The sequence below is a fragment of the Sturnira hondurensis genome, unplaced genomic scaffold (assembly GCF_014824575.4).
Source record: "Sturnira hondurensis isolate 20B ecotype Veracruz unplaced genomic scaffold, ASM1482457v3 Scaffold0008782, whole genome shotgun sequence".
NCBI lineage: Eukaryota > Metazoa > Chordata > Mammalia > Chiroptera > Phyllostomidae > Sturnira > Sturnira hondurensis.
The window spans coordinates 1,505,433-1,530,408 of NW_028081413.1; the positions used below are offsets into that span (position 1 = coordinate 1,505,433).

At 43.0% G+C, this 24,976-nt stretch overlaps 2 protein-coding genes, 1 long non-coding RNA gene and 1 pseudogene across 3 annotated transcripts in view; 3 read left to right on the top strand and 1 right to left on the bottom strand.

The window, feature by feature from the left end:
• Nucleotides 1-224: 224 nt before the first annotated feature.
• Nucleotides 225-1,644, top strand: LOC118993540 (glutamine synthetase-like; annotated as a pseudogene).
• Nucleotides 1,645-4,961: 3,317 nt separating this feature from the next.
• SRP14 (signal recognition particle 14) lies at nucleotides 4,962-8,585 on the top strand. Its single transcript, XM_037056096.1, has 5 exons — nucleotides 4,962-5,069; nucleotides 5,214-5,286; nucleotides 5,795-5,907; nucleotides 7,451-7,483; nucleotides 8,207-8,585. The coding sequence occupies exons 1-5, from the start codon at nucleotides 5,046-5,048 to the stop codon at nucleotides 8,294-8,296; spliced, it is 333 nt and encodes a 110-aa protein (XP_036911991.1). The 5' UTR covers nucleotides 4,962-5,045; the 3' UTR covers nucleotides 8,297-8,585.
• EIF2AK4 (eukaryotic translation initiation factor 2 alpha kinase 4) overlaps nucleotides 8,565-24,976 on the bottom strand; it is a 105,380-nt gene continuing 88,968 nt past the window's right edge. The window contains exons 33-39 of the mRNA XM_037056095.1: nucleotides 17,334-17,446; nucleotides 14,637-14,695; nucleotides 13,616-13,713; nucleotides 12,786-12,854; nucleotides 12,216-12,260; nucleotides 10,332-10,450; nucleotides 8,565-9,275 (exon numbers count right to left, since the gene is read on the bottom strand). Of these exons, the coding sequence (XP_036911990.1) occupies nucleotides 9,218-9,275; nucleotides 10,332-10,450; nucleotides 12,216-12,260; nucleotides 12,786-12,854; nucleotides 13,616-13,713; nucleotides 14,637-14,695; nucleotides 17,334-17,446 (561 nt within the window). The 3' untranslated portion in view covers nucleotides 8,565-9,217. The remainder of the gene's footprint in view (nucleotides 9,276-10,331; nucleotides 10,451-12,215; nucleotides 12,261-12,785; nucleotides 12,855-13,615; nucleotides 13,714-14,636; nucleotides 14,696-17,333; nucleotides 17,447-24,976) is intronic.
• LOC118993603 (uncharacterized) lies at nucleotides 10,397-14,531 on the top strand. The gene is made up of 2 exons (XR_005067887.1): nucleotides 10,397-10,481; nucleotides 12,153-14,531. It is a non-coding gene; the product is annotated as an uncharacterized LOC118993603 (long non-coding RNA).

Sequence of the window (24,976 nt, forward strand, 5' to 3'; positions counted from 1 at the left end):
AGCTGTTTACTTGATAGTTCAACTTAGATACATAACAGGCATCTCAGATATTCCTGGACCAAACTACAACTTTTCATCTTTTCACAAAACTTCTTACTTCCTGGCAGAGCTGAGGATAGGAGCCCAGTGTCTGAGCAGCACCCCCAGCCTCCTCTCCTAGCGGGACCTCACCCTCATGGCCCACCTGCCCTGCTGCCTGCTTGTCCCTCAGAACACTTTCCACCATGGCCACCTAGGTAAGTTCCCACTTGAACAACGGCATCAAGTGAGTGTATGTGTCCCTGCCTGAGGGTGATAAAGTGAAAGCTATGTATATCTGGACTGATGGTACTGAAGGAGGACTTCTTGCGATGCGAGATCAGGACCCTGGACGGCAAGCCCAACTGCACAGAAGTGTTGACCAAGTGGTATTTTGATGGCTTCAGTACTTTACAGTATGAAGGCTCCCACAGGGACACGTATCTTGTCCCTGCTGCCATGTTTTGGGACCCTTTCTGCTAGGACCTCAATAAGATGGTGTTCTGTGAAGGCTTCAAATACAACTGAAAACCTGTAGAGACCAACTGAAGGCATACCTGTAAACGGATAATGGACGTGGTTTGGGGTGGAGCAATAATATACTTTTATGGGCACAGATGGACACCCTTTTGGTTGGCCTTCCAGTGGCTTCCCTGGGCCCCAAGGTCCATCCTACTGTGGCCTGGGAGCAGACAGAACCTATGGCAGGGATATGGTGGAGGCTCACTACTGGGGCTGCTTGTATGCCATCATCAAGACTGTGGGGAAGCACTGGCTGGTGTAGCTCAGTGGATTGAGTGCGGGCCTGCAAATCAGATGATCATGGTTCGATTCCCAGTCAGGGCACATGCCTGAATTGCAGGCCAGTTCCCTGCAGGCCAACTCCCAGCAGGGGACGCACGAAAGGCAACCATACATTTGATGTTTCTCTCCCTCTCTCCTTCCCTTCCCCTCTAAAGATAAATAAATAAAATCTTGAAAAAATAAAAAAGACTGTGGGGAAAATGCCAAGTTCATGCCCGCCCACTGGCAATTCCTGATAGGACCCTGTGAAGGAACTGATTTGGGACATCATCTCTGGGTTGCTTGTTTCATCTTGATCTTGCACTGAGTGTGTGAACACTTTGGGGTGATAGCAACCTTTGATCCCAGGCCCATTCCTGGGAACTGGAATGGTGCAGGCTGCTATACCAACTTCAGCACCAAGGCCCTGGGAGAGACTGGTCTGCAGAGCACAGTCCGTCAAGAGGCTGAGCAAGCGGCACCAGCACCACATCCCAGCCCAGATCCCAGCCCCCAATCCAAATGTGTCTAACTGGATTCAACGAAACCTCCGACAATATTCCTTCTGGCATGGCCAACTCTAGCCCTGGCATGGCATTTCCTGGGCTGTCAGCCAGGAGAAGAAGCGTTACTTTGAAGACTGGTACCCTTCTGCCAACTGTGACCCCTATGGGGTGACAGAAGCCCTCATCCACATGTGTCTTCTCAATGACACTGGGGATGAGCCCTTCCAGTACAGAAACTAAGTAGACAGGACTTTCAGCCATCAAACCCCTTCTAATTAAGTCTTATCCCCCTCCCACGCTCACCCCCTCTCAATTGTCATAACAGCTTTAACTCTAAGGGTGGGATATCAAGGTCATTTTTTATTCCTCATGAAAAGAGAAACCACTTTTTTACTTCTTAAATATTTCTTTTGTTTTAAAGATTTTATATATTTATTTATTTTTAGACAGAGGGGAAAGGAGGGAGAAAGAGAGGGAGAGAAACATCAATGTGTGGTTACCTCTTACATGCTTCATACAAGGGACCTGATCTGCAACCTGTTGAGGGCAAGGGTAACTAGCCAGAACATAGCTGTAAGGAAGCAAAAGGTGTTTTACTAACTAACGCAAAGAGGCTCCGGGACATGCCCGAAGAGCACGGTGTGTTCCAGGATGTGGTTTAAGAGCAAAGGTCAGTCAGGCAGATAGCCATCTGGACAGTTACTAGGGAGGGAAATTTTGCCCCTGTGCACGAGCTCAACTGACCAATCAGGTAAAGGAGCACGAGCCAGTGCACGAGTTAACTCACCAATAATCACTAACCCCATTGTGCCCCTGAGCCAACCGCTAACCGCCACATCTGCTTCTGTATCCAGCTTGCTTGCGCGCCTCCATAAAACCCTAAGCCTGTAAGTGTTTGGCGCGACTCTCATTTGCAGCCCTTGCGGGCACCGTGTCTCCGGACAGTTTGGAGAGTTCGCCCCTGCACAGGTTAAACTTGGCCAATAAAGTAACATCTTTGGAACCCCGAAAGTCTCCGACATTTGTTCTCGCGGTTGGTGAATGCAACACAACCCAGGCATGTGCCCTGATTGGGAATTGAACCAGAGACCCTTTGGTTCATAGCCTGAGCTCAATCCACTGAGTCACACCAGCCAGGGCCCTAAATGTTTCTTTTCTTAGCCAAGGACACCACCATCCACCCAGTTGTTTCAACCAAGACCTTAGGAGAAAGCCCTGGCTGGCGTAGCTCAGTGGATTGAGAGCGGGCCTGCAAACCACACTATCATGGTTTGATTCCCAGTCAGGGCACATGCCTGGGTTGCAGGTCAGGTTGCTAGGCCAATTCCCAGCAGGAGATTCATGAGAGGCAACCATACATTGATATTTCTCTTCCTCTTTCCTTCCCTTCCTCTCTAAAGATAAATAAATAAAAATCTAAAAAAAAAAAAGACCTTAGGAGACATCTCTGGTTTTTCTTTTCCTCTTAATGCTCACAACCAATGGGATGTGAGTCCTGCCAACTCTACCTTCAAAGAACAGTGTTTTCACTTAATGTTGTCTACATTCTGTGACTATAAGCAAAATGACCTATAATAAAAACAGGTTGCCCTGGCTGGCGTAGCTCAGTGGATTGAGCTCGGGCCTGCGAACCAGACGATCGCGGTTCGATTCCCAGTCAGGGCATATGCCTAGGTTGCAGGCCGGTTGAAGGCCGGTTCCTTGCAGGCTAACTACCAGCAGAAAGGATGCACAAAAGGCAACCATACATTGATGTTTCTCTCCCTCTCTCCTTCCCCCTCTAAAGATAAATAAATAAATAAAATATTTAAAAAAAAACAGGTTTAGCACAGGCTAATTTATAAAAACAAAAGTTAAGTTCCTAGGGCATGTCATCAACTTTATAATGAAATAATGTTGAACAAAGTCTGACTTCACGTGTATTGGCACCTAGACTTCTGCAGTAACTTCTGTGGTAGGCACCCCCTGCCCAAGATGTCTATGTCCTAATACCCAAAGCTTGTGAATATGTTACCTTAACATGTTTAGGAGATTTTGAAAATGTGATTAAATTAAGGATCTTGAGATAGGGAGATTATTCTGGATTTTCCAGGTGGGCCCAATGTAACCATTAGGTCCTTGCAAGAGGGAGGCAGAAGAATCAGAGTCAGGAGTAGACGTGATAATGGAACCAAGAGGTTGTAATGATGTGAGGAAGGGGCCACGAGTCAGGGAATACGGGTGACTTCTACAAGGGCGAGGAGATGGCTTTTCCCCTGAGATTCCGGCTGGAACACCGCCCTACAGAAACACTGCCTTTAGATATCTGACCTCCAGATCTGTAAAAGAAGAAATTTATGTGTTTTTGAATCCTCCCCTGAGGATATATTTACTGCTTTTAGAGAGAGAGAGAGAGTGAGGGAGGGGGGAGGGAGAGGCAGGGGAGGAAGAGAGGAGAAACTTGCATGTGAGAGAGAAACATGGGTCGACTGCCCCCCACGTGCGCCCTGCCTGCCATAGTTGGGATGATGTTTCAATAAAGTCACCTGGCCAGGGCTCGTGTTGTTTTAAGTCACTAAATTTGTGGTGAAGGAAGCTAATGCAGTCATCTAATGGTCTCCCAGTTTCCTGCCCTGTCTCTATACAGTGCATTTTCCACACCGCAGACAGGCAGATCTTTTAAAAAGGATCGTCACTATCTGGTTTCAAGTTTGACAAGAATCTAAACTTACCATGGCCACAGGCCCTATGTGACCCCCTCTCCAAGCTTTCCACACTCCTTCACTCCTTCCTGCTGGTGCCCTCTCTACTCCTACCCCCAACCCCCAGCCTTGTGGAAACAGGACAACTTGTTTCCCTTTTGGGACCTTTGTTCTAGCGATTCCCTGCCGTCTGCATTCTGTCCCCATTCAGATCCAAGTTCTCTGACCCAACCTAAACTAGTTCCCTTGTTACTGTCATTTTTATCACCCTGTTTACTTGTCTTCACAGTACTCATTATCTGAAGCTGTACTTATTACTTTGTTTATTCCACTTCTCCTTTAATCCAAGTTCCAGGAAACCAGGAATTTAGCTTGCCTTGCATTCTGCTGTATATTATAACACAGACTAAGGCTCTCAGTAAAGCCCATTGCACGACTGAATGCTTGACTTTACAGAGGACCTAGGGGTCAAGTTGGCTACTGGCCATAGCAAGGCCTCAAACACCTGTCTCTTCACTGAATTCAGAGGTAACACTGAGATCTGGCTCCGGTCCCTCTTGCTAGAGGCCCTTCAGCCTGGTCAGAGAAGAGGGAGAATTGAGAGGCTATCAGAATTTATAATAACAATGATAAAAATAGTAACAGCTAATGCCAGGACTTTCTATGTGCCAGGTACTGTTCAAGGTATTTATCGTTGTCTCATGTATGCACTTGAACCACAACCCAGGCTCATGCCCTGAGAGGGAATCTAACTGGCGACCTTTTACTTCGCGGGAGGTCGCCCAACTAAGTGAGCCACACCAGCCAGTTAGGCTGAGGCGATTTCTAATGGGTGAAGTCTCCGACCGACAGGAGCCCTCAGGATCGTCCCATTCCCGGACCCGGCGGGACATCCCAGAACGCAGGCGCAGAGCAGGAGGGGCGGGGAGGAGCAGAGGCGGGTTTGGAGGAATAGAGTTGAAGTCTAAAAGCGGAAGTCCCGCCTCCAGCCCTACAGGAACTTCCGGCCCCGATTGCTTGGATCGTACGTTGACGGGGTGGGGCCGGCGGCGTCGGGATGGTTTTGCTGGAGAGTGAGCAGGTATGGTTAGAGTTGGCACACCGAGGCAGGGGTGTAGTTGGGAGGCTTAGCTCGGGGCCTTTGTTTTCTTTGGCGGGTGGGGTTGGGACTTGCCGCGGCGGGGATTTGGGACTGCCTGACGGGGCCGGATTTGTTGTGTTCCAGTTCCTGACGGAGCTGACCAGGCTCTTCCAGAAGTGCCGGTTGTCGGGCAGTGTGTTCATCACCCTGAAGAAGTGTAAGCAGCCGGCGACTCGGCAAGGCCGGAAGGAAGCTGGGAGGCCGAGTGATGCCCCAGCTTGGGTGCCCAGAGTCTGAAAACCGGGAGCTGAGTCTGCGGCGCGTCCCCGCCTTCCCTTACTTTCCTCCACCGTGTACTGGACACAGTCAGGGCTGAGGGACCGAAGAATGTTAGGGGCTGTGGCGGCTGTGGCGGGTGTGGCCCGTAGCGCTTAACTATTTAACACGGTTCCGCTTACAGTGGGTCCCACTGTGTCGTGGCTCTTCCCCTTGTCAAGGATCCCAAACCTCTATTCGTGGGATTTAATCTGCTTTGATATTACAGTATTCCTGTCGTGGAAGTAGCAAGCAGTTTCCCATATTTTGGCGAAATTGTCGACAGTGGTGGATGAGATGCTTAACAGAACTAGAGCAGCGCAGGTGGATTGGGTGGCCCCTTTTTTTCCTTCCCTAATTATTAACATTTTAACTACTCATTAACGTCTGTGGCTGTGTTCATCGTGCAGATGATGGCCGAACTAAACCCATTCCGAGGAAAGGTTCTGTGGAGGGCTTTGAGCCCTCAGACAACAAGTGTCTGTTAAGAGCTACTGATGGGAAAAAGAAGATCAGCACAGTGGTGAGTTGGATTCCTAACACTGTGGTTTTTGAGTTTAAACACGCACTAATTTAGCATGCGGTATATCTGGACTGGTTTTGGTTTTTATTTTCAATAAAGGCTACTTATTGTGTAGCTCCCCAGCTGTTTTGGGCTCAAGGGATTTTAAAAAATAACTTTACCTTGAGTAGTAGAAAACTCGAGTGAAATTAAGTCAAATACTTCATTTTTGGAAATGAAATGAGCAAATTTGTCCTTACTCGTAGTGGCACTGTAAGGAACAGTTGGCATAAGTATATGATTACTTACACCCTTAGCCTGCTGTGCTGGGCCTTCTGTGAACAATTTCTTGTCACCAGATAATGCTTTTAAACTGATTATTCCTTTTCTTTGTGGCCCGTGTAGTAAACACCTGGCTATGTGACGGCTTGGTAGTTGTGAGAATATAAATTTAGTCAAGAGCCCTAGTATTTCTTTTCAAAGTGCAGGTTGAATATGACGAAGCAAGAGATTCCCTGGATTCCAAATGAATAGAGGCTTACCTCTTTTTATCGCACATTGCTTTATCATGCTGCCAGGTGTCGAGTTTATTACAAACTGAAGGCAAGACTCTCCACTATGAAGAAGGTGGCAACTTGCTTTATTGCGATGGTCTTGAACTGAACTCACCAGTGTTTCTGAGGTGTGGCTGTACCACTTCATTCTGCTGGGCAGAGGTGGAATGCCCTCCAGCCACATCAGTAGAGGATGTTCATGAGATAGTAAATCATAATTAGTTGATGCCTCCCTTTACCAGTTTTCTGGAGAGGACATTTGCAGTAAAGTTTAAGTGTTTTTTAAAAATAAAGTTGGGTATCATGAAATACAGAAACCTAAGGAGTTTTTTTTTTTAATTTAATTTTTTAATTTTTTTAAGGTTTAAAAAAAAATCTTTAGAAGGGAAAGGAAGGCAAGAAGGAGCAAAGGAGAGAAATATCAATGTACGGTTGCCTTTCATGGGTCCCCTGCTGGGAACTGCAACCCATGCATGTGCCCTGACTGGGAATTGAACCACGATCCTTTGGTTTGCAGGCTCAATCCACTGAGCTACATCAGCCAGGGCCCTAAGGAGTTTTTAGAGGTAGAATTTCTTGTGGTAGCTTGCATTTTGCTTAAATTGCCTTGAATTAATGGAAAGACGCTTAGAATAAGATGCAGAAGGAGTAGTTTAAATATATCTTGCATAAAAGATTAGTACTTGGTCCTTTGACACCTCTCAGAACCCAGGGAGAAGTGCCGTGTGTGTATGAGATTTCATTGGAGGTGAGCAGCATGCCTAGTCCTGCCTCTTTCCCATCTTGGTACAACTCTCATGTGGGAAGTCCAGAGCTACTCTGCTTATTCCCCAGGCAGAGGAAAGTGGAGTAGAAAAACAACTTAGTGTATCATGATCCTGAAGTTGAGAAGAAATATTTTAACAATTAAGATATTGTCTTTGTGAAGCTTTTGAGTTACTGTCTAAGGTGAGGCAGGTGATTCCTGTAGGGAGACTCGGGGTGATCTTCTTTCCTCTCTCGTTTTCCAGGTGAGCTCCAAAGAAGTGAATAAGTTTCAGATGGTGAGTTTCTGCTGCTCCCTATGTTCCCTTTCCCAGGGCAGGTGTCAGCATAATGTTGAACACTGGGTTAAAAATCGATATTTAGGTTCACTGGTCTCCTGTGATGTTTTACCAGTAGTTTATGAATACATAGCTGCCAGGCTATGAACTTTACTTTCAACACTGATACTGTCTTCCTTTTTAGTTTTTGTCTTTAAGATTTATTTTTAGACAGAGGGGAATGGAGGGAGAAAGACAGGAAGAGAAACATCAATGTATGGTTCCCTCTCACACATTCCCCACTGGGGACCTGGCCCACAACCCAGGCATGCGCCCTGACTGGGACTCGAACAGGTTACCCTTTGGTCCGCAGGCCAGTGCTCAATTCACTGAGCCACATCAGCCAGGGCTGTTCCTTTTTAGGTTTTATAAGCTAGATTTTGCCATCTTAGGCTTCAGATATGCTCTACCTATAATAAAGTTGAACAAGAAGTTGCCTGCATTTACTCACTTGTGCTTAGAAAGAAACGTGTAACTCACTGTGAGTGAATGTTGCAGACACTGCTCTCATGTGAGAATGCCTCCTCATATACTATTTTCCTTCAGGTACACGAGTCCCATGATATTATCTGCTTTATCAGGCAGACTCTGATTTTTGGTAACACTAAATCCATTATGGAACTGGGGCAGCTGTTCCACCAATTTGCACCTCTTCCCATTAAGGTTGTGCTCTGTATCTTTTAGGCTTACTCAAACCTGTTGAGAGCTAACATGGATGGGCTGAAGAAGAGGGACAAAAAGAGCAAGAGTAAGAAGAGCAAAGCAGCACAGTGAAGAGTACGATTCCCTGTTTTCGCCAACTGACCACTGAATTGCTATTTTTCCTCTGGTTTTTACTTTTGGCCACAAAGCTAGGTTTCTGATTCCCCTGCATTAACTGTTTTCATGTGAGATTAGGGTCATTTGGATAGAAAAAGAGCTGTGATGTTTACAGGGTGCCTATGAGAAGCCACTTTATTTTTGGCCTGGCTGACTGGCCTGTGTATACCCCTGGGTTATGGTTTAGAGTCTCTGCAGCCACTTGTTTGAAGAGCAATGTATCATTAAACCTGCCTGTTTATCAGCATAGACTATCTTTTATTTATTCCTTTCCTCTCCCCATGGTAGTAGTTTCTGGCAATAATTACTGATTCTGGAATTATGTGATTATGAGCTGGCTTTTACCCCAATCTTCTAGGTTATTGGAATTAAAACCGGAAAATTTCATTAGAAGTTGTGTTAGCTCATGGTATTCTTCCCAACTGGTTATATAGTTTTATCATCATAGTACCTTTAGTAAATTTGCATGAGTTCTCATAGTCAAATGAGAGTTTGCCTAAGCACCTTCGGATAAACATGTTACAAAATTAAGAATAAAGATTGTAAGTTGGTGATACTTGATTATGCCCTTCAGTTTGGACATTTTCATGTGCTTATTAGTAGGGCTAAGGTAAGAACAAGGCTTTTTTTCTTCTAGCTTTACAAAGCCTTTAGTGTCAATACAGTTATAGTTAAAAAGCAGCAAATATATGAAAGTATTTATTATACTCAAAAGGAAAATTTTTTAATATATATATAACACATGAAAAACTTACAAAGCTCCACTTTGTGTGACATCTTCTCTAAGAATGTAAAGTTAATTTAAAATTACAGTGAATGCACAACATTTTATAGGGTAAGCTCCTGTCTGAATGACGCGATGACTGTCCTTCAGGATCAGAATAAGACTCTGTAGTAGTCGTCTCTGTAGCTGTATAGGAACAGCACAGACACCCTGCAAAAGAATGGAAAGACAGGGTCAGTCTGATGGGTGAAGAGCAAGGTCAATGAATTATTTTCAGAGTAAAAGAGGTGGAAGGCTGGGCACCGTAGCATTATACAAGGTTCCCGAGAGCTGTGAACTGGCCAGGGTCTGCAGCAAGGGCCCCAGATGGGGTGCTGCACAGGCTGTGTCGTTCATTGCCTTTAGGGGAGATCACAGGAATCACTGGCCTCTGACACGAGGACAAAGCAAGACAGTCATAGCTGTTTTTGAATATTTAAACATTTCTAAGAGTTACCTGGGTGATTAATAATGGGGATAGCTACCCCTGGGGCCTGTTTCATTACTGATAAGACTGTGGCTATGACATGGTCCTGAGGAAGATCAAGTGGTTACCACTGCAGTTCGATAACTTATCAGCCATCAAATCTCAATAAGACAGTATGAGGGGGGAACTCGAAAAACATTTATTTATAAAAAATTGTGTATTACATGTTTAAACTTCAGTCACCTTTAAAGTACTCTCCATTTGATGCAATACACCTATTGAGACTTTTCCACTGCTCAGTTTTGCACTCATTAATTTGGATGCCTGTTAGTGCTTCTGTGGTGTTTTTGTTTCACCTCTTCTACACTGGTGGAACATTTCCCCTTGACATTTTTCATCCAGGGAAACAGAAAGTCACTTTGGGCAAGATTGGGTGAATAGGGAGGGTGAGGCACAGGGATGAAACTGTTTTTGGTCAAAAAACTGCTGAATATTGTGTGGTGTGGACAGGTGAGCTTGTGAATCACCCATCATGAAATAGGCACGTGCATTGACAGTCTTCAAAAAAATTTTTACTGAAGCTGAGTGCAGCCTCTCACACCACTGCCAGTTGGTGCACTGAAACAGGTGGGTTCCTAGAACATTCACCTGGCTGGGGAAGCCTGTACTACAAGGGGCCCGCCCTCCAGAAGATAATTTCGGGGGTTTTGTGGGTCCCCCCTCCTATACCATGTCACTTTAAAACCCCTTCTTAAGTTTTAATCCATTTTGAAATCTGTGATGCCTAAGTGATAACTTACTTTTTTTCTACTTTGATGTTATAAATTTCATCGCAGACCAATTTCAGGTATCTTTGCTTTGGCAGGCGCGACAGCAGCTGCTTCACAGTTGTGTTAAATGCCTGTTCATCTGCATCCCACTAGGAAAAAATAGACAAGGCTTAACAACAGGTACTAGGGTTTATTAACTGGCTTGTTCTTGGGTCAGTAATGAAAGGCCAATGCCATCCCCCCCTTTAAGTGAAGAAATCATTCTGGGGGGAGATGGTAGGACTAGTGGGGCTGCTGGGGTTCCTCCTCTGAAGCATCAGTTTTCTTTACAACAGACCACCGTATTAGATCCTGGTTAACAATATTGCAGCCACACGTGCCAATGTGATTTTAGACCAGTTATTTCTACCTGTTGTTTACTTTGTGTAAAATGGACATACCACTGATGTGCATCCATTGAATGGTTCATAAAGCAATACAATGCCACTATAGTGGTATTTACAAGACAACACAAAATGCAGTGTGAAATGTTACTTCTGAGACAAGGTTCATTTTTCATCTCATTTAATCTGACTGAACACTCTGGATAGACAAAAGTATTTGATATGACATGTTGCAAAAATCACCTATAGCTATGATTAAACTATTAAGCTTAGGTATTAAGCATTCTTTTTATATTATTTTTAAAAATATATTTTTTTATTTTTAGAGGGGAAGGGTGGGAGAAAGAGAGGGAGAGAAACATTAATGTGTAGTTGCCCCTTACGCACCTCCTACTGGGAACCTGGCCCACAACCCAGGCATGTGCCCTGACTGGGAATCGAATAGTTGTTAAGCATTCTTAATACCAAAGGTTTAACTGTTCAAACTTTTAAAAGTTCTTATTTGGGTATTTGATAATTAGGATATGTACCTGTTAAAAAAAACAAAACAAAATATGACCTAGTTAAATTAATTTTTACAAAAAGATCTTCCATATAATTACATAAAGGAGCTTTTCTAGTTGGAAGAAAGGTTTGCAACAGCACAGCATATATAGGGTTTTTTTTTTTCCTTTTTTTTTGGAGAGAAGCATAAACACATGGTTGCCTCTCCTGTGCCCCCTACTGGGGACCTGGCCTGCAACCCAGGCATGTGCCCTGACTGGGAATTGAACTGGCAACCCTTTGGTTCACAGGCCAGAGCTCAATCCACTGAGCCAAACCAGCTGGGGAGAGCATGTATTGTTTTTAAGAACATATATGCCACTACGTTGCCTACGTTCAAATCCTGGGTCTGCTACTTAGTAGTTGGTTGACCTTGAGTAAGATACTTAACCTCTCAACTTCTGTTTTCTGTAAAACAGGGATAATAACAGTCCCTCTCTCAAGGTAGTTTAGATTACATGAGTTTAATAATTTAAAATGCTTAGGACAAGGCCTGCCTGAGCCTGACACTCAATAAAAGCACTAGGTATTTGTTAAATAATCTCTGAAATTTAAAAGACAGTTAGTTACTAGAAAAGTATGATTCCTTCCATTTGATTTAGTAATATACCTAATTTTTCAGACTGTAAGACGTACCAGACCATAAGACACATCTAGGTTTTAGAGGAGGAAAATAGGAAAAAAATTTTTGAAGCAAAAAATGTGGTAAAATATTTAATAACAAATAACATAGGCTGCCCCCCCAAGCCAGGTAAGCTACATTCGGACTAGAAGACAGCACCCCTTTCCTTCTAAATTTGGGGGGAAAGTGTATCTTATAGTCCGAAAAATATGGTCTATGTCACATGAAGGAACAATGTTACCAAATTTCTAGAACTGCCATTAGAAATACCTAATATTGCTGAGAAAATAATGCCATTTTCAGTTTTCTTTTGGCAGAGCCTTAGGACTTGAAAAGCCACAATGCAGAGGAGTTCATTTTGCTTACCTCCAGTGATAAAAACTGTAAGATTGTTTCTTTGGGGAGATCCACCTGTTAGTACATAAAAATGCATGTCACCTGTCAGGGAACCCACAGTGGCACATAATGATGACTTGCGGTGACGTCACTTTGAGGGAGCAGCATGAACAGGGCTGGTAGAGTCTGGGAAGCCACTGTGCGAGCTATAAAGCAGACTCAGTGAAGTGCCTGGGTAAGGCCTCAGCCCCGGCGAACTGACTCTCCTCGTTCCCAAATGTCGCACACACTCCGAAGGCCCGACACCGCTGCCTGCACTCAGTGTGGGCTTGTGAGGCAGAGGCCTCAGACGTTTAAAACGTGATCTTCGTTTTCACTCCCCCCTCATCTTTCACAGGAAACCAGTAAGAGAAACAAACACAAAACCTTCAAGTTTTGCCCAGGTTCTTTACAGATTTAAATTCCACGTGGTTCCCGTCAGTGATAGTAGGCTTGCACCCAGTACTGCGGAGACCGAGTGAGAAAGCCCTGGCCTCTGAGGGAGCTACTTCGACAGTATGGGCCGAAGCCATCCTCAAAGTGTTAAAGAAAGCAACTCACAGCCAAAATTTCAATTTCACTGCTTTTCTGATGTAAGTTGGCAAGGGACGTCTGAAGTCGGGTTTGTACCTAACAAGAAGAAATGTTGGAATTTAGAACCTGTCAAATCAAGCCATTGTTCTTGTCATTTATCTTCTGTTCCAGAAAACAATCACAGATGACGAACCAAAGCCTAGAACGGATCCCAAATATTATCCTAGGACTTGCTCTTAATCCACCTCAGAAAGATGTATGTGTATCCTATTATCTCGGGGGAAATGAGATTTCATAGCCTATCCTTATGATTTGTTTAATAATCCACCTAGTTGCTTATTTCTTTATAATTTTGAGATGACGCCCAGTAAAGGCTCAGAGCAGTGAGACTGCACCAGGAAGCAGGGAGAGTTCAGTACCAGGCGAAATTTGGAAAAGGGGAAGGTGACAGCGGTGAAAACACAAAATGGAAATATGGTAGAAAGATGTAAAAAATGAGTTTCCACCGAAATCCCAAGACACAGCAGAGCTTACAAAAATGAGGTAACCAGACGTTTTGTAACTCAAACTTATCACGTGTCTGCAACATGGCCGCTCTCTAGCACCCCCCTCTGCCCAAGTGAGGTCAGTGTCCCACCGCGCTCACTAGCTCTGTCCCTCCAACTTGGCACGCCCTAACCCTGCCCCCCTGCCTGTCTCAGGACCTCAGGGACCCCCTCCGTGAAGCAGACGCTGATCTCTGTCTCTCCCATTTGTCTCTAGTACGCTAAAACTCCTATCAAATACATTTAATTCCAGTTTTCTTTCTCTTTTGTGGCTCACATTAGAAAGCCTGGGAAACTCTGCCGTGTGCGTACCTGAGTTTCATACCGCCGCCTGGTGCTGGCTGACAGCTTCTCCGGGGCTACCACACTCACAATGGGAACAACTGCTGTGCCATGGATTTCAAACAGACCTGAAACAGAGACAGCTTCAGAATTCACAGCTTTCTCTGGTCCTGTGTTCTGTAACACACCACGGAGAGGACAGAGATGGTAACAGAACCCCCTTGTCCACGGGCTAGATTATGTCGCGGCCTTGTTTCCTCTCTGCAACCGCCCACACGTGCCCAGGGGGAACCCAGGACCCCAGCACCCAGCAGTTTTGATGCTTCTGTCAAGACCACAGCCTTCTCTGCTCAGCTGGGAGCTGAGAAAAGCATAGGGAGGCAACATGAGTCACCAAAACCCATGAACCTAAGGAAAAAATCAAACATCTCTGAAACTTGAGTACTTCCTTTAAATCCTCAAAGTATTTGAAATCTGAAGGTGCCAGAGAGTCAATGCTAACAGAAATGAACCAAAAAGACCCAATTCTGCTAACAGCCGAATATATCTTCTCGTGGACGTAATTAGGGCGTTTCTTTTTCAGTAAGATCATGTGATGAAAGTGAAGGCATAACTAGCACTACTGTTCCCGCTTGGCTTCCATGAAAATAAAATGTATATAGTGCCTTTCTTCAGATATTTCAAAGTACTTTTCTTCAATCCTCTCTGTGGGGAAAATTTCCAGGAATATGACCCTCATTTAATAAATCTATACCATAAACTAAGTTGAAGTACTTACTGAATTTTGAACTGATTGAACTACTTATAAAAATAAGACAGTAAAACAAAGACCAAGATCAGAAGTCAAATGCTCAATTGTCGTTTTCTCATTTTCTAGGATGTGAGTTTCAAAACATACAGATAAATTCCATTTGGTACAGTTAACTGTACATATATATATTATTTTAAAGATATACATTTTATGCAACAAGGAGTTAGCCACAGTCGTAAGTGCTTATAGCAAAGATACATAAAAGTGTTATTCTGTTTAGATTATAATTAGTAATTATACCTGAAGCATTAGAAAATGACCCCTTCAGATTTTGTACTGCAAGGTTATCGGAAGCTTCTCTAAAAACAACCAAACAAAAACAATTAGAAAACAGTCAATAAGCCAAAAGCAACACAGATTACTTTCAGTGAACCATTTTTTCTATTAAATGTAAAGTATTTTGTAAATATTGGTTATTAGTGAAGGAATAACAACAAATTTGCACTTATGCTTTTAGTCAAGAGCAGGTAAAAACTGTAAGGATGTCATTTCAAATTAACAAATGCTTAAAGACAACATTCTGATTTATTCAGGTGGATTGTAAATCCTGGTTAAACATAAGAAGCTAATTTCAACGAAATATTCTGGGTGGTTCTTTCCGTTCCCTTCACAATACGAGGAGACATTAGCATCAGCAGGCCCTGCCTCCTATTATGGCAGCGCCTTGGTGATCACCCACAGGAGACCATTTAGTAAACAAGGAGATCCTTTCAAAAGCTGTGAATGAATGTTCTTTAAAGACTGTGAATTAATTTACAGCCTTTCAGACACACAACAGCACTCCATGTTGGGAAAACAGGAAAATAATCATATGGGAGGAAAGACTTTAAACCTTTCTTTCTACAATTAAATTCCACCTGGCCTATTAAGTGTCTTGATAATGTTCATGGACTCACTAATAATTAGTTGACCTTTTTGTCTTCTCGAAATCGCTGTCTTTGATTTGGATCTGCAACTCTAATACCTGGTTCCTTCAGAAACATACTACCTTGGAAAAAACCTGATGATGAATTTATGCAGGTGGGGTGCAGACTGGGGGGTGGAGCCAGAGAAGGTGAAAAAACAAAAATCATTCATCTAAGCCAGGATCTCTCAGTCTTGGCATTATTGACATTTTGGGCCAGATCATTCTTTGTTGGGGGGGGGAGCGCTGTCAGTCCTGTGCACTGTGGAATGTTCGGCAGCATCCCTGGTCCCTACTAGACACCAGCAGCACCCCCAATGTAACAACTAAAAATGCCTGCAAACATGGCTAAATGTACCTTGGACGGCACAACCCTCATCATCAGTGCTGGCTGAGAACACGGATGTAAGCCAAAAATTCATTATTTTCTGATTATGAATATATATACAAGAGTAACAAATATACAGAACAGCTTTAAGAAAATTAAGACCTTAATAAGAAAACAAAACAAAAAGAAAACTAAACCTCCTGTAATCCCAATAACCAGAAATAACTACAAGTTAAAAATGTGGTACATCATCCTAGACATTTTTTTATATGTATGGGTTATGCATTTTGGTTGAGGTAAAAATAGGATCAGGCCCGGGCCAGGTAGTTCAGTTGGTCAGAGCACTGTCCTGATACACCAAGGTTGCAGGTTTGATCCCTGGTCAGGGCACGTACAAGAAGAAACCAGTAAAAATAAATGGATGGAGTGACAGCTCAATCTCTTTTTCTCTCTGTCATCAATAAATAAAACTAAAAAAATTAAAAAGATCATACCGTATATCCTATCTGTGGAAATCCATGGCAATAAACTCAGCTTTACTAGAACTAAAGGCTGTACAGCATTTCAGTGTCACAATTCAACGTCTTCTAGCAATGAATATCATATTTACTATACATGAAAGATTCTCAAAGTATGGTCCAGGGACCCCTGGAGGTCCCTGAGACCCTCTCACGGGGAGGGGATGCAAGGTGAAAATTATTTTCACAATAATCCTGAAATATTATCCTTTTTACTGTCATCCTTCTGTGAATGTGCAATGGAATTTTCCAGAGGCCACATGATGGGTGGTATCACAGATTGAATGCAGAAGCAGGTAGGACAATCTAGGTTCTTCTACTAGGGCATTAAAGAGGTCAGAGAGATGTACAATAACGCACCAACACTTGCGAAAATGTGAAATGGTGCCACTCCGCACAAAATTTATTTTGTTCTGGATAATACAGTTGTTTTCCATTAAAAATACATTACTTGGGTTAGGATGTAATGGGTGTATTACTGTTATTTTAAAATAAGTATTTAAAAATGTTTACATTTTAAGTTCTAACACAAATGGATAGAGATATAACCCACGTAAACAAAGCTCTTCAGGGTCCTCAATTTTTAAGGGCATACAGGGATTCTGAGACCAAAATGTTTGAGAACTATTATAAATAATGCCTTGATAGACATCTGTGTATCTATCTATCCCTGTGGAATAATTTTCAAGATAAACTCCTGAAAGTGAAATTGTGGGGTCATTGTATCTTTTTTTTAAGTTTGAAGGCTTTAAATGATTAAGTTTTAAGGCTGTATTAAATTCTTATGTAGAAAGCTAAACCAATTTACATTCCCATCATGAGTATATGAGATCTCTTCCAAGAACATATTGACCTTTCACTGACAAAACACTACCAAAATTCCCTGATTAACAGGCCAAATAAGATAATGGCAGATAGAGTTTGGCAACTTAGGCCTTTCAAAATTATAAAATATCCTTGTCATGTTTTGGAGAACACACGTGGAAAGTAAGATATGACCAGTCTTACGTAGGGCGCCGCACAGTTAAACGGCTGAGCTGCTCAGAAGCAGTGGAACTGCTCGCTGACAGTAATGTGGGTCGGTCTTTGTTTCCAAGAGGATCCAGCTGACTTGTAAAGTGAATGTGTGTTATGTTCTATGCAGGAAGTCAAAGCTGATTTTCTGGGCTTCTGTCTATTACGGTTACCTGAGGGTCCTTTCATCACTGACTTTAGTCCTCAGTTTCTGCACAACATGGTCCACAAGATCAGATTCCAGCACGCGTTTCTCTGTTTGCCTTTCCTTCTCAAAAGACTTAACCTTAAAGAGAATGAAACAGATCCATTATTTTGGAAGCCAACAGACTAAATTAGAATACTACAGTCAGACAAAGCAACAGTTTAAGCTGGTGTCCTAACCACGGGCAATCTTGCTCCCCACAGGACATTGGGTCAAGTTCAGAGACACTTCTGGTTGTGACAGCTGTGGGCTGTGGAGCATCCAGTGAGTAGAAACTAGGCACGCTGCTAGCAATCCTGTAATGCACAAGACAGCGGCCTCACAAAGAGTCATCTGGCCCAGGATGTCGCAGTGTGGCTGTTGAGAAACGCAAGTCTACACCAAAATAGCTTATCACAGGTGACAGAATTAAAGAAAAGGCCAAGACAAACCAGCTCCTATTTCATTTCATTCTTTCACACATTCTTTCCCCTAAACATCCTCTGGTCTGTTGCCAAGGTCCCTACAACTCCTCCCGCTCCTTTCCAAACCCAGGCTCTGTCATCCTGCTTTTACGGTGGCCGCCCTTCACATCTCCACCCCCGGCCAGCGCTCAGCCTCGGTGTGGGCTGGCCCATGTTCCTCTGGCTGCTATCCCTGTCTTTGGTTTTCCCTCACTCCATTTCGCACTACAAATCCCTGCAGGTTAGTTTTCTCATACACAATTCTGATGCCCCCTTCTGTTAAAAACACAGTGGCTCCCTGCTAATTGCTAAATAAACTCCAAATTTCTTGACTGGACATTTTGGCTCCACAATCCAGCTAGAACCACTCTTTCCGGTGGAAGTCCCCTTCTTTACACCAAACTGACTAGTAAGGGTCATACCAGAATAGTGCCCTGCTGGCCCACCTATATTTTTCAGGCGGCCTAATGAAAGAACTACCATTACCTTTGCTATTCTTTCAGTTTAAGAGTCCCTTTCAGCACATACCTATATCCTGCCTATTCATGATAATCCAGCATAAGTCCCACCACCACTCTGCAGACATCCTTGCCACCTCTGAAATAATCTGCTAGACTGTTGACTCCTTGGAGAACTTTCTCTGTAAGATTTTCACGGCATTTAGCATTTTCTACATCATAATCATACACAAATGTCTTATGTTTCCTACCAGATTGCAGGATCCTTGACAGCAGAACCTGTGGCTTAAATGTCTCTGTATCCTTCATGGACCTACATTTAACCCCTGCCGCCTCGAATGCTTAAAATGCATTTGCTGCTGAATGGATGAAGTGATGTGTTGCCCTTCAAATGTGAAGATGATGCCATTACCCATCATTAACAGAGGCAAAAGCAAGACTAAACAAAGTTGGACATGCTGGAATGATGTTGAAGTGAACAAGGTCACATTCAATGGAGAGAAACATGAACTCCTGAAAGTAAAGCCTCCACTGTAGAAGACCAGTCAGGCATGGTAATAACTGTGAAAAGCCTAATGGGGCCCTGGCTGCTGTGGCTCAGTGGACTGAGTGCTGGTCTGTGAACCAAAGGGTCACTGGTTCTATTCCCAGTCAGGGCACATGCCTGGGTTGTGGGCCAGGTCCCCAACAGGGGGTACGTGAGAGGCAACCACACACTGATGTTTCTCTCCTTTTCTTTCTCCCTCCCTCTCTCTAAAAATATAAAGAAAATCTTTCAAAAAATTTAAAAAGGAGAAAAAAGCCTAATGGGTTTTAGTTGATGAATTCAGTATGAGCCAAAGGAACCACACGGTTGCTAAGAGTTTGCTCATAGGCTGTATTAGGAGAAATATGGTATCTGGATTGACGGAGGTCAGAGGCCCTTCCTATTTAGTCAGACGTGCTTAGAGCACTCTGCAGAACTTTGGTATCACGTTTACAGACAGACACTGACAAAGGTAACTGTGTCTAGAGGAGGTTAAGAGGGTCAAAGATCTGGAAACCATGTAATGAGGGATGGCTTACGTAACTGGAATGTTTACACCAGAAAAGAGGGGTTCAAGTGGCGCAGCTGCCTCCTAAAATTTATTCGAAAGTGCCTGAGGGAAGGAGGAAAAATTCGATGTGTCACCTTGACTTCTCCAGAGGGCAGAACCAGGACCTGTGAGTGTAAAGTTTGGGAAGCAGGTTCTGATGGCAGTTTCTAAAATGTGCTAGCCATCAGAGCATTGCGTTAGGACACTGCAATGATCTGGCAGGGACTAGACAGCCATCTCTTGGTAGTACTGCAGGAGCAATCACTGCTCTGGAAGAGGCCTGATTGGTGGAACTTAGGGTCATTCATGATTTTGTGACTAAGAAGCAGGTTAGTAGCAGGGACTTTCAAATCTGCCCCTGAAGGATTCATCACTACAAGAACTGGCCTCTGGCTGTAAACTGCAAAACCAGATAAAGCATAAACGATAGGTTTTAGACCACTGGACAATAAGCAGTGGAGGATCATTATGTCTGACAGAAGGGAAACAGAGTGAGCCTACAAGTGCCAGGTTATTGTGTGAGGCAATTTGTAGACTGTAGTGCCAGGAAGGGGCACCTAACCAGAGACGTCAATCTTGCTGGTCAGAGAGACAGACTGACATCTAGGCAGGCCAAGTTGGTTAAATGGTGGGGCAGAAGACCAAAGAGGAGAGAGCTACACTCAGAGAAGGAAGGATTTCTGAAGGTGTGCAGAGGAGTCCACTCACATCTTTGGCAGAGAACTGAACTGGCAGAGGCGAGAGGAAAACACCCAAAGCTGAGGAAATAACTGCCAAAATTAGTGGGCATAATAATTTCTGGAACTGACAGGGCTGGGAATAGTTCTTGTTCTTACCAGCATAGAGAGATCTCATAATACATATGGCATGAGGCAGAATCCTCCAAAGCGTGCCTTTCTAGGGACTAAATTAGGCCAAGACTAAGGGTTGCCCTGAATGTGCCCTAACAAAACTTAAAGTCAAGCCTTCAAAGGGTCAAACAGTATCCAGGGATCCTAACTACATCCTAAAACAGCTCAACAGTGTTTATGAGAACATGAGAAAATGCAGCACCCAAAAATGTAAAATTCATAATGTCCAACAACCAATCAAAAGTGATTAGGAATGCAAAGTGGTGAAACAAAAATATGACTCACGCCCTAGCCAGTGTGGCTCAGCGGGCTGGGTGCCGTCCTGCAGGGCTAAGGCTGTCTGTTCAGTCTCCGACTGGGGTGCCTGTGAGAGGCAGCTAACCGACGTTTCTCTCCCTCTACTTCTCCCTCCCTTCCCCCCTCCAGAAATAAATAAATAAAATCTAAAAGAAAGAAATACAGGTAAAACGAAGATTTCTCAGACCAATAACAACTGAGAGATTTTATTACCAGCAGACCTATACTAACCAGAAATAGTAAAGGAAGTTCTTCAGACAGAAAGTTAAATTAAATCAGAATGTTATCTGGCTCAACACAATGGAATAAACAGTTTCAGAAATGATTAATATACAGGACATTTTTCCCCTATTAAAAAACCTCTTTAAAAGATAGCTAACTAAAACCAAAATATAAACAATGTGCTATGGGTTTTATAACATAGGTAGAAAAAATATTTGGGGCCAACAGCACCAAAGATGACAGAAAGGGAAAATGGGAGTATTCTGTTGTAATATATGTGAGGGTGTGTGATATTTTTTTGAAGGTACAATGTAACAAATTAGAGATGCATCCTATAAACCCTAGGGAAGTCACTAAAAAGTCTCACCAAAGACAAAGAATTATAGTCAGTAAACCGATAGTAGATATAAAAATGGAATAAGAATTTAAAAGAGGGCAAGAAAACAAAAAATGGAAAAAAGAACAGACAGTAAAATGGTAGATTTAAATTCAACCATTTTAATAATTGTATGTGGTTAGGCCCCAGTTTTTAAAAGGCTGGATTAAAGAAGCAAAACTCACCTAGTGACGGCCTCTAAAGAACCCACTTTAAACAGAGAGACACGGCCAGGATGGAGAGAGGCGGGCCATGCAAACAACTAACCAAAAGACTTTGGAGCGAGAAATATAACCAGGGATAAAGAACATTTCACGATAAAGAGGTCAACTCATCAATTAGATATAAAATCCTAAATGTGTATTCACCAAATAACAGAGTTTCTTTTCATTTTTTAAAAACATTTTATTTATTTACTTTGAGCGGGGAGAGAGAAAGAGAGGGAGAGAAACATTTATGTGTGAGACGAACATTGATGGCTTGCCTCTCACACTCCTCCCAGCTGGGGACCTGGCCCACAACCTAGGCCTGTGCTCTGTGAATCGAAATGGCAACCTTTTGGCCAGCAGGTTGGCATTCAGCCAACTGAACCACACCAGCTAGGGCCAAATAACAGTTACAAAACACAAGAAAAAGAAGTGATAGAACTAAAATGAGAAATAGATAAATCTGCAGTTATAGCTGGAGATTAATGCTCGTCAGTAACTGATAGAACATATAGACAAAACAAGTTAGTAAAGATACAGAAGGTCTAAGTAATGGTATAAACTAACAGGAACAAATTGATGTTTATTCTTTTTCTTAAAGTGTTTTTATTGATTATGCTATTATAGTTGTCCTAATTCTTTTATTCCCTTTATTTCCCTCCTCCCTTCAATGTGTCCCCCCCCAGTACTTAGTTCATGTCCATGGTCATACATATAAGTTCTTTGGCTTCTCCATTTCCTATACTATTCTTAACTTCCCCCTGTCTATTTTGTGCCTACCAATCATGCTTCTTATTTTCTGTAACTTTTCCCCCATTCTCTCCCTACCCGTTCCCACTGATAACCCTCCATGTGATCTCCATTTCTGTGATCCTGTTCCTGTTCTAGTTATTTGCTTAGTTTTTGTTTTTTTTTAGATTCAGCTACTGATAATTGAGTTTGTTGGCATTTTACTGTTCATAGTTTTTGATCTTCTTCTTTTTCTTAGTTAAGTCCCTTTAACATGTCATATAATAAGGATTTAGTGATGAGGAACCCCTTTAACTTGGTCTTATCTGGGAAGCACTTTATCTGCCCTTTTATTGTAAATAATAGCTTTGCTGGATACAGCAATCTTGGACGGAGATCCTTGCATTTCATGACTTGGAATACTTCTTTCCAGCCCCTTCCTGCCTGCAAGGTTTCTTTTGAGAAATCAGCTGACAGTCTGATGGGTACTCCTTTGTAGGTAACTCTCTCCTTTTCTCTCGCTGCTTCTAGGACTCTCTCCTTATCTTTCATCTTGGGTAACTTAATTATGATGTGTCTTAGTTTGTTCCTCCTTGGGTCCAACTTCTTTGGGACTCTTTGAGCTTCCTGGACTTCCTGGAAATCTATTTCCTTTGCCAGATTGGGGAAGTTTTCTTTCATTATTTGTTCAACTAAGTTTTCAATTTCTTGCTCTTTCTCTTCTCCTTCTATAACCCTATGATTCAGATGTTGGAGCATTTAAAGTTGTCCCAGAGGTTCCTAAACCTCTCAATTTTTTTTAATTCTTGATTCTTCATTCTATTCCAGTTGAATGTTTATTTCCTCCTTTTGTTTCAAATCGTTGGTTTGAGTCCTGGTTTCCTTCCCTTCCCTGTTGGTTCCCTGTACATTTTCCCTTATTTCACTTTGGGTAGCCTTCATCTCTTCCTTCATTTTGTGACTGAGTTCAATCAATTCTGTGAGCATCCTGATCACCAGTGTTTTGAACTCTGCATCTGATAGGTTGGCTACCTCCTTGTTGCTTAGTTATTATCCTGGAGTTTTGATCTGTTTTTTTCACTTGGGCCATATTTCTTTGTCTCGGTGCACCTGTAACATAGTGAGGGGTGGAACCTTAGGCATTCGCCCAGGTGGAGCAACCCTCTTTGCTGCATTATGGCTCTGTATGTGGGGGAGGGGTCCGAGCGGGAACAATGCAGCTGGCTCAGCTCTGGCCCCACTTTCCATCACTTCCTTCGCTTCCCATAGCAGATTGTGCCCTTTCAGGTGCTGATTCGCAGGTGGGTGGGTTTGTGCCCATTCTAGGACCCTGTGGGCCTCTCCCATGAGACTGGGAATTTCTCCCACTGCCACAACCCCCACAGATTTTTAGAGCCAGAGGTTTTGAGTCTTTATAGTGATGAAACCCTGGGTTCCGTGGCCTGTCTCACTCCCCAGTTGTTCTTCCTGGCTCATCAGCACATGAATGCGGGACCCACCTGGATGCCAGCTGCTGCCTCACCTTGGGTCCTCTCCGCCCAGCTGCCTGTCTCCGCCCCTCATACCGGTCTGGATGAATGTTCCTTCAACTCCTTCATTGTTGAACTTCCATGCAGTTTGAATTTCTGGCAGTTCTAGTTGTTTTTTGTTTTTAAACTGGTTGTTATCCCCCTTTGGTTGTGTGAGGAAGCAAAAATGTTTCTAACTAAACCTTCACCTGGCCAGAACTCTCCCAAATTGATGTCTATTAAACACTCCTCCTAACAACAAAGAATACACACTCTTTTCAAGTGTACATGAAACGTTTACAATAACAGACTATATTTTGGACTTTAAAACCTGTCTCAATAAAATTTAGAGTATTGAAATCACATAGAGAATGATCTCTGCCCATAAAGAAACTAAACTAGAAACCATTAAAGAAAGATTCTAAAAAAATACCCAAATACTTGGAAATTAAAACACACACACTTCTAAATAATCTATGGATAAAAGAAGAAATCATCAAGAAAATTAGGAAACATTCTGAATGAGTGAAAATAAAACTACTATATAAAAAGTGTGTGGTATGACACTAATACAGTACTTAGAGTGAAAATGATAGCATTAAATGCTTATACTTAGAAAAGAAGAAAATCTGTAATCTATGATCTAAGTCAGGTCAGCTTTTTTTATTCCCTGTAAGGAACAAGACAATAAACTCTGCTTTGCAGGCCACACATTGTCTCTATCTCACACTTCTTCTTCTTTAAACACAAAGAGCATAAAAAGGGCTTGTAGCTCACAGGCTTTAAAAAACAGGCTGTGGGCCAGATTTGGCCTGCAGGCTGCAGTTCGTTAAACCCTGATCTAAAGTTCTGAGAATAAACCAAATCCCAAATTAGCAGAATAAAAAATATAATAAAGAATGAAACCCTGGCTGGTGTGGCTCAGTGGATTGAGCTCTGGCCTGCAAACTGAAAGGTTATCAGTTTGATTCCCAGTCAGGAGACGTGCCTGGGTTGCGGGCCAGGTCCCCAGTTGGGGATGTGTGAGAGGCAATCGATCCGTGTACCTCTCAAAAATGTTGATACATTGCTGTTTCTCTCCCTCTCTTTCTCCCTCCCTTCCCTTCTCTCTAAAAACAATTAAATAAGACCTTTAAAAAAAGAACGGAAATCAGTAAGTAGAAAACAAACAAAAAAACCCAGGAAAAACGCAGCACCAAAAGCTGGTTCACAGAAGACAAAATTGATAAACCTCTAGTCAGACTGATCAGAAAAAAAAAGATGCCCTGGCTGGTGTAGCTCGGTGGATTGAGCGCGGGCCTGCGAACCAAAGGATCATGGTTCAATTCCCAGTCAGGGCACACGCCTGGGTTGCAGGCCAGTTCCCAGCAGGGGACGCATGAGAGGCAACCATACACTGATATTTCTCTCCCTCTTTCCTTCCCTTCCCCTCTAAAATAAATAAA

Bases quoted from the DNA above. Each gene is read 5' to 3' on its own strand.
- SRP14 (XM_037056096.1), top strand. From the start codon at position 5,046: ATGGTTTTGCTGGAGAGTGAGCAG. The intron at 5,070-5,213 runs GTATGGTTAGAG...GTTGTGTTCCAG, and splicing joins TTTTGCTGGAGAGTGAGCAG to TTCCTGACGGAGCTGACCAG. The intron at 5,287-5,794 runs GTAAGCAGCCGG...TTCATCGTGCAG, and splicing joins GTTCATCACCCTGAAGAAGT to ATGATGGCCGAACTAAACCC.